This window comes from Sebastes umbrosus, chromosome 19, assembly GCF_015220745.1.
Source record: "Sebastes umbrosus isolate fSebUmb1 chromosome 19, fSebUmb1.pri, whole genome shotgun sequence".
NCBI lineage: Eukaryota > Metazoa > Chordata > Actinopteri > Perciformes > Sebastidae > Sebastes > Sebastes umbrosus.
In genome coordinates, this window is record NC_051287.1 from 957185 (window position 1) to 966181 (window position 8997).

General features: G+C 38.9%; 1 protein-coding gene across 2 annotated transcripts; it reads left to right on the forward strand.

Annotated features, from left to right (window-relative positions):
- Positions 1-365: 365 nt before the first annotated feature.
- Positions 366-8640, forward strand: fsd1l (fibronectin type III and SPRY domain containing 1-like). 2 transcript variants are annotated; one of them, XM_037753495.1, is made up of 14 exons: positions 366-475; positions 1654-1671; positions 2798-2893; positions 2970-3101; positions 3417-3518; positions 3661-3683; positions 4129-4250; positions 4439-4684; positions 5152-5250; positions 5452-5581; positions 6329-6414; positions 6832-7086; positions 7172-7260; positions 7350-8640. In XM_037753495.1, exons 2-14 carry the CDS (start codon positions 1657-1659, stop codon positions 7449-7451), a joined length of 1497 nt encoding a protein of 498 aa, XP_037609423.1. In that variant the 5' UTR covers positions 366-475; positions 1654-1656; the 3' UTR covers positions 7452-8640. The 2 variants fall into 2 exon arrangements, with proteins under 2 accessions (XP_037609423.1, XP_037609424.1); XM_037753496.1 differs by lacking the exons at positions 366-475; positions 1654-1671 and adding an exon at positions 2004-2241.
- Positions 8641-8997: the final 357 nt, after the last annotated feature.

An 8997-nucleotide genomic window follows, 5' to 3' on the forward strand; every position in this document is an offset into this window, starting at 1 on the left:
AGCTCAAATCATGTTACTGATGTTAACCACTTATTTACCTACTGACTCCTCTCTCCGTCCTCTTTGGGTAACAAGACTGCAATGAATGAATTCAGTCCGTACCAACATGCTGCATCTCCTCATGACAGCAGCTCCTCCAGCTTTAGGAGCAGCTAGCAGGGCCGTCATAACCTTTTTGGGGGCCCTATGCAAAATCTGGTTTTTCGACCAATGTTATTTTTTTTTCACAGCAATAGAAAATAGATAATAGAAAATCAGAATTATGACCCGATTATACATATTATATTTAAATAATCACAATTAATAATTATGTTTTTATGCAAATAACCACTACAGATCGGTATCGATTATTTATAAAACAAATGAGGAGAGAAAGGAGGAAGCTGGTGATGGAGGAGAGTCTAACCGAGGTGCCGACTCAGACACCACCGATGATGAATGTGCAACAGGCACGGAGAGACTGGCTGACAGACAGGTGAAGAAACAGAAGTACCACTTTCAGCCACCGCGGTTAACACAGTACCCGCGGTTAACACGGTACCCGCGGTTAACACGGTACCCGCGGTTAACACGGTAACCGCGGTTAACACGGTACCCGCGGTTAACACGGTAACCGCGGTTAACACGGTACCCGCGGTTAACACGGTAACCGCGGTTAACACGGTACCCGCGGTTAACACGGTACCCGCGGTTAACACGGTAACCGCGGTTAACACGGTACCCGCGGTTAACACGGTAACCGCGGTTAACACGGTACCCGCGGTTAACACGGTACCCGCGGTTAACACGGTAACCGCGGTTAACACGGTACCCGCGGTTAACACGGTACCCGCGGTTAACACGGTAACCGCGGTTAACACGGTACCCGCGGTTAACACGGTACCCGCGGTTAACACGGTAACCGCGGTTAACACGGTACCCGCGGTTAACCACGGTAACCGCGGTTAACACGGTACCCGCGGTTAACACGGTACCCGCGGTTAACACGGTAACCGCGGTTAACACGGTACCCGCGGTTAACACGGTAACCGCGGTTAACACGGTAACCGCGGTTAACACGGTACCCGCGGTTACCGTGTTAACCGCGGGTACCGTGTTAACCGCGGTTACCGTGTTAACCGCGGTTACCGTGTTAACCGCGGTTAACACGGTAACCGCGGTTAACACGGTACCCGCGGTTAACACGGTAACCGCGGTTAACACGGTACCCGCGGTTACGCTACGAGGGGAACACTGCTGTGTGTTTATTGTAGGCAATGTGGTCCGTCCGTTGCAGGCAACTCTAAACTTGTTAGTTAAAATATTTTGCAAATATCAAGTTTGGAGGCGTTGTCAATGTTTCACTGGGGTATGTAAATTAAGACAACTATTTACTAGCATGCAAGGTCATTGATTAATACCATGCTGGAACCCAGAAAAAGGGTGCGACCAAATCACGTGCTGTGCGACCAGCTGAGAGAGCTGAGAGCACCAGTGCTGCCAGTGGGAAAGTTAGTCTACAGCCATGATTCTAATAAAGTTGTCAGCTTTAGCTTCAGACTCTTATTTTGACACTCCAGGCAGGAAACAAGGCTGTGATGATGTGTGACATCACTTCCTGTTAATGCTTCCGTCTTCTCTCTCTCTCTCTCTCTCTCTCTCTCTCTCTCTCAGGTGATGGACACTCAGAAGGTAAGAATCTGATCGATCGATGATCAATAACTACATCTGATCTGACCCCTGAGAGACACACACAGAGACACACACAGAGAGACACACACAGAGACACACACACACACAGAGACACACACACAGAGAGGATTAGCTGCTAGCTGTCAGCTGTTAGCAGCTAAAGTCTCTCTCTCTCTCTCTCTGTCTGTGTCTCTCTCTCTCTCTCTCTCTCTCTCTCTCTCTCTCTCTGTCTGTGTCTCTCTCTCTCTCTCTCTCTCTGTCTGTGTCTCTCTCTCTCTCTCTCTCTCTCTCTGTCTGTGTCTCTCTCTCTCTCTCTCTCTCTGTCTGTGTCTCTCTCTCTCTCTCTCTCTCTGTCTGTGTCTCTCTCTCTCTCTCTCTCTCTCTCTGTCTGTGTGTCTCTCTATCTCTCTCTCTCTCTCTGGTCGAGACAGCATCACTTTGAATGGAGGATTTAGAGCTCAGACTCTCTCTGGTCGAGTCTCTATCGGTGTTAACGGACTGTTGATCAGCAGCTTTTAATCTTTATTTTATTTTATTGAAATAACAGTTCAGGTGTTTCTCTCTCTTCAGGTAACTCGACCTGCTTCATTCATTCTCTATGTAACTCGACCTCTCTCTCTCTCTCTCTGTCTGTCAGTGTAACTCGACCTCTAGTACTTCTGAGGAGTATAAATATACAAGTACACGTAGTAGCTGTGTGTAACAGTCGTACTACCTGCAGTACTCTGATAGAATCCTCAATACTGCGGTCGGATGATGATCAATATGTTTGATCAGAGGCTTTCAATCTGTGAACCTCTTCTCCTCTGAGTCATCGATGCTCAGTTAGCTTCAGTAGACGTTTAGTCAAAGTACGACGAGGATTAGGAATAAAATATAATCTGAGATTTCAAGTATAAAGTCAGAAGTTTACAATAAAAAAGTAATGTATGTAATATAACAAGAATAAAGTCGTAACATTATGAGAATAAAGTCGTAATATGAGAATAAAGTGATATCACGTTGTTTGGTTTAGGTCACTGTGCTGTAAAACCACTGCATCATCTGTAAAAAAACGAAACAAAAAAAAACCTACCAAATCTTTATTTTGTTTTTATGTTTAAAAACGTGTTTGTGTGGTAAACAGGACGCTCTGTGCAGGATCATCAGCACGTTAGCCAATAAGAACGAAGAGCTCCAAACCTTCCTGGAAACGGTCGACAGCACGCTGACGGGACTGCAGGTCAGCAGCTGATTGGCCGAGAAAGAGCCAATTAAAGTAAAATGACAAATTAACTAAACGTTGTCCATCCAATCAGGAGGAGTCATGTCAGGTGATGTCAGAGCTGGAGGCGGAGCTCGAACAGCTAAGCTCCGCCCTGGAGGAGAAGGGGGCGGGTCTTCGTGCCGTCATTAAGGAGGAGAAGCAGAGGAAAGAGGCGGAGCTTCAGGTAAAAAACTATTATGTTTATCATTTTATTTTGTTGTTTTATAAACTTTTTATTTTTTAAATATCTTTGTCTCTATCTCTAAAATATTTTTCTTTGCTTTAACGCTGACAAAATCTGAAAAAGTTTTACAATATTTTAAAGAAATTCCATAATTTTTTATTTTTGCCTCATAAATGTGATGAACATATCTCATTTAAAAAGAATAATACTACATTATTTTATGCCTTTTTATGGATACACAGCTTTTCTTCATTTTCTCTCATTTTATTTATTCTTTTTTTAAATTATTGTTCTGATGTGTTTTTGATTTCTCAGAAGCAGCTGTCGGAGGGAAAGTCCGCTCTGCTGTCGTGTGAAGAGCTGCTCGAGTTCGCAAATCAAACACTGACAATCGCCAACGAAGAAGAATTCCTAAAGGTAGGAAAAAAAAAAAAAAAAAATTAATAAATAAAATCACAGCTTCCTAAAATCATGATTAAATTATTCATAAGACAGTTTAAACAAACATTAACAAGCAAAAAAATATTTAAAGTTTCTTTTATCTGTTTTTCTTTTTCAGGCTGCAAAACAAATCAAAGAAAGGTTTGTTCACTTTAAAATATGAAAATATTAATATATAATATATTACTTAATATGAACATGAGTTCATGTTTGGGTTTATTTATTTATGTAAATGATATATTATATTAATATGATATGAACATATTAATATAATACATGATATAGAACACATGAATATATTTATTAATATTAATATTATTTATTTATTCATGTAATTTATCTTTATTAAATTACATGTGTTATCATTAGTTTCTATGTTTACATTCATCCTGTTTACTCTCATTGTTGGTTGTTCACAAATTTAATATTTTTAATTTCAATTCTTTTTTATATTTAATATTAAATTTGTTTTTTATTTTTCGTTGATTTCTTCTCAAACATTAACACAATTTAAACCAATCAAAGTTCAGTTAGTTATAAATTAACCACAGTAAACCCCGCCCCCCGCTGGAACCCCTGTTGCCAGGGTAACCATGGCTCCAGCGTTCCGGCTGACGACTCGTCCGGCGGCGTCGGAGAACATGTCGCAATTCACCGTCGACTTCAGCGCGGAGAGGGCGGGGCTTCAGCGACTTCACTTCCTGCCAGGTGAGTCACACCTCTTCTTCTCTGGTGTTTGTGTTTGTTGTTTGTTTTTCTGGTCAGTTTTTCTGTTTCTGTTTTAAAATTCAAATTATTTTTCTTTTCATATTTTTGTTGTTGTTCATTTTTGGTGGTCGTTTATTATTTTTGCATTTTTATTTATCACCACCAAACTGTTATTTTATTGTTGACAGTACCCAAAGCTCCAGAGATCGACGTCTCCAGCTGCGTCGTCCGTGACAACACCATCACGGTTGCCTGGCGACCGGCTGGTGATGTTGACAGCGATGGCGACGGTGTCAGCGTCGGCGTCAGCGGGCGAATCGAACGCTACGAACTCGAATACCGAAAAACAAACCGTGACAGCTCGCTGAGAGCTGCAGGAGAGGCATGCTGGGAAAAAATCCTCGACATCAGAGAGACACACGTCAACGTCTCAGGTGAGAGGTACTTTATACGCTCACTGCTAACTAGCTAATGCTAGCATGCTAACACTCTAAACCAAGATGGCCAACATTGTACTGGCTACCTGATGTTAGCATGTAGCCTCACAGTTTATTATAAAAAATAAAATGTTTAATTATTTTGAATGAGCTTATTCTAAAAATAAAATGTGTAATTTTTTAAATACGTTTTTAAAAAAAAATCTTGTTTAATTATTTTCAATTTGTTTATTATAAAGATTTTTTTTAATTATTTTAAATGAGCTTTTTATCAAAATAAAATGTTTAATTATTTTCAATTTGTTTATTATAAAGAATTTTGTTTAATTCATTTAAATGAGTTTATTATAAAATAAAATGATTGATTATTTTAAATGAGTTATTATAAAACATACAATTTAATTATGTTAAATGAGTTTATTATATAAAGAGTTTAATTATTTAAAGACGTTTTTTTGTTTCAGGTCTAAAGTTTGACTCTCGCTTCGTCGTCTTTCGAGTCCGAGCGAGAAACAAAGCGGCCGCCGGCGAGTTCTCTGAGCCTGTCGCCATGGAAACCAGAGGTGATCACATGAATGAATGAATGAATGAGTGGACGCGTTTTAGTTTTTTTTCTGTTTATGAGGGAGCGAGAGACATAAAGACAGAATGAGAGAGAATTGTTCTTAATATCTATATCTGATATTTTATATATAAATATAATATATATATTGTTTTATCGCAGCGTATAACTTCTTCTTCTTCTTCTTCTTGTTTAATCGCAGCGTATAACTTTGGGTTTGACGCGGCGACGGCTCACGCTGAGCTGAAGGTCGAGGGCGACACGGTGACCTGGGAGCCGCAGGGGGTCAAAGGTCACGACCCCCGACTGAGAGGAAAAGAGAATAAAAGCAGGTGAGCGAACGTGTCGCCGATGATGTCATCAAAGAGAGAATCATGGGAGTTGTAGTCACAGATCAAAGTTTAGTTTTTGGTTTGTTTTAATCTTCAGTTGTTTGACCTTTTTGTCCCTCTTTAGTCTCCGTACTGCGTCCTCTCCGACACGCTCAGGTAGAAACTGTCATCGCTGACCGGTTGCCTAGCAACCACTGTGTCACCAGTCACTCTCCTCATCCACCATTTCTCGCTTCATTTAGCCGATCACATCACCGCTGACATCACTACTGACATCACATCAGCGTTTATTTCACGGTTTCAATAGAATCACGCTCAACATATAAAAAAGTGTTTTTAATTATTTAATTAAGGGTTAAAGATATTTTTAGAAATTCATGTCAAGATTTTATATAAAGTAAAACTGTTTCATTGATTTTACCACAATTTTAGCATTTTTTAATTTTAATGAAAAATATTATTATTATATTTTGTTAAAATCTGTCGACTGTTTTAATGCATATTACTAATATTTAGTACAATATTACAGTTTTATGTGTCTTTAAACAATTTGAAGTTATATTTTCTGTCGTTTTATTCACATTTTTTCATCTTTCTCTCTGCTGCATCATCGCTTTGGCACGACCTCATTGGCTGTTTCACATCGTTGTTTTACCACTTTTATTCTCTGAGAGGTTAAAGAGCTTTTAGGTCTGAAGATCACTTCTAACACCTTTTTTTATTTTTTATTTTTTATTGTATAAGCAGCAGAAGCGCCACGCCGTCCCCCAATAAGACAGCAGGAAGTCGAGCAGGACGCGACCGGTTCGCCGGAGAGTCGTACACGGTGCTGGGTATGTTGTACATTATGTCTTTTTAAAATATAAAGTATGAATAAAATGTATTTATACATATTTTGTATTAATGCTAATTCAATACAATAATAATAATATCAAATATAGAAAACATTTGAATTGTTGTCACAATCAAATATTAATTGATAATATAAAACTAATTTTATCAGATGTTTGACACCTTACATTTTTAATTATTATTATTTATTCTTACCATTTTTAATTTATTATTCTATTCAGTTATCTTGCCATTGTGGAATCTAAATGGCAGACTTTTATTTTGAAGGTTGCTACAGACTGTTTCCTGTTGCCTCCGGCATTTATGTTATAAATATTTAGTATTTCATTTGTTTAATGTTTTAGATATTTTTCTACTCCGACTTAATGAAATATTTTCGTTCTTCTTCCGTCTCCTAGGTGACCAGGAGATGATTGACGGCTGTCACTACTGGGAGCTCCGCCCCCTCAGTGACTGGAAGTCGTTCAGCGTGGGCGTGGCCTATCGGGCCAGCCTGGCTCGCTTCGACCAATTAGGGAAAAGCTCCGGTTCCTGGTGTCTCCACGCCAGCCAATGGCTGCAGAGCTCGCTCGCCGCGAAGCACAACAACAGAGCGAAGGCGCTGGATTGGCCGCTGCCTCAGCGAATCGGAATCTACTGCGACTACGACAACGGTACCGAGGAAGTATTTTACTTTATTGTTTTTATTTTTAACTACTTTTACCAGAACTTCACCTGATGCGTCTCTTCGTGTTTCAGGAGATTTATCGTTCATCGACGTCGACCGACTTCGTCTTCTTCACTCCTTCAAAACAAAGTTCAGCCAGCCGCTCGTCCCCGCCTTCACTGTAAGTAATACAGTATTATCCAGTACTATGCAGTGCAGTACTCGTCCCCATCGTATCGCAGTACTAACAGTAGTAAAACTGTGTTGCAGGTTTGGTGCGGTGGTATCGCCATAGCGACGGGCCTGCAGGTGCCGAGCTTCATGGGTAATTTCCTCTCCCCCAATCAGAGCCTCAGCAACCTGTCACAGTAGATCGACCTCCTCCAGTCATCTGTTTTTATTTTATTATTGTTATTTTTGATAATTATCATTAATTTATTCATTTTGTATATTTGTATTTATTAATTTTAATTTAATACAAAACATAATATAATATTACATATATATAGAAATTACTTGTGAATTGTTTTCATTATCAAATTTAAATAAATGTGATCATATAAATATATTATATTGATAATTGTTACCTGTTTTATTTTGAAATTCTGGACCTGAAGCCATAGATTTAGTTTGAGTGTTTTTATTTTGAAACTGTAATAGTATTGTCTGTTAGCTCGGGCTTTTATTTGACTGATTTTGTGTAACAGGAAACAGCGTTTATAAACGCCAGCTGGAGAAATAAAACTATATTAAAACATTGAACAGCGATGAAAAGGAGACGAATAATGACCTCATCTGTTTTCCATAGTTCCGTTTCTATGGCAGACTTTTATTTTGAAAATAGCAACATGAAAACAGATTGCCTCTGGCTTTTATTTTGAAGGCTGAAACAAGATGTAATTTATTTTGAAGTTCATGAGGAAGTTCTATGTTTAATTTGTGTGAAAGACTTTTATTATGGAAGACCTCATTAGATAGGGTGTTGTGCATTCGTACTGGCTTTTATTTTGAAAGTTAGGGCAGAACTTTCTGTCATATTGACCAAATGACTGAATTTTATTTTGAAGATAATTATGAATATTAAATTGTACTTTCATAGATTTGTTTGTTTGTTTGTTTTATTAAATAAAACAGTTCATATCTGACCTGGAATCAGAGCTCATTTATACTAATAATGTAATCATTTAAATTGTTTGTATTTATTGATTGTGTGTAAATGTCACATCTGGAATCTGATTCAATGTTTTATATCAAAATAAACATTTTGATAAACTGTGAAGAAATCAAATAAAGTTTAAAACTGTGGAAATATGTCGACTAAATGAAATCGTGTCACTTTGACTTTTCCCCCCAAACATCGTTACTCAACAGCCTTCCCTTTATATGCAGGCTTTTAATGTGAAAAACATCAGGAAGTGCTTCTTCACAAGGATCTGAGAGTCTGACGCAACTCTGATGAATTAAATATTAAATATGTAATATTAAATATTACATATTTAATATTTAATATTTAATATGAAATATTAAATATTAAACTGAACTCATCATGTTTACTGTAGTTCAACAGATATCTGTATTAAACTGCTCTGAGGGCAGAGTGACTAGACACTCCCTCTGTCCTCCTCTTCCTCTTCTTCAGCTGACTCTTCCTCCTCTGTCCTCTTCCTCTTCTTCAGCTGACTCTTCCTCCTCTGTCCTCTTCTTCCTCCTCCTCTTCAGCTGACTCTTCCTCTTCCTCCTCCTCCTCTTCTTCAGCTGACTCTTCCTCCTCTGTCCTCCTCTTCCTCTTCCTCCTCCTCCTCTTCCTCCTCTTCAGCTGACTCTCCCTCCTCTTCTTCAGCTGACTCTTCCTCCTCTGTCCTCCTCTTCCTCTTCCTCCTCCTCCTCTTCCTCTTCTTCAGCTGACTCTCCCTCCTCT

Bases quoted from the DNA above. Each gene is read 5' to 3' on its own strand.
- fsd1l (XM_037753495.1), top strand. The intron at 5,582-6,328 runs GTGAGCGAACGT...TTGTATAAGCAG, and splicing joins GGAAAAGAGAATAAAAGCAG to CAGAAGCGCCACGCCGTCCC. The intron at 7,087-7,171 runs GTACCGAGGAAG...TTCGTGTTTCAG, and splicing joins CTACTGCGACTACGACAACG to GAGATTTATCGTTCATCGAC.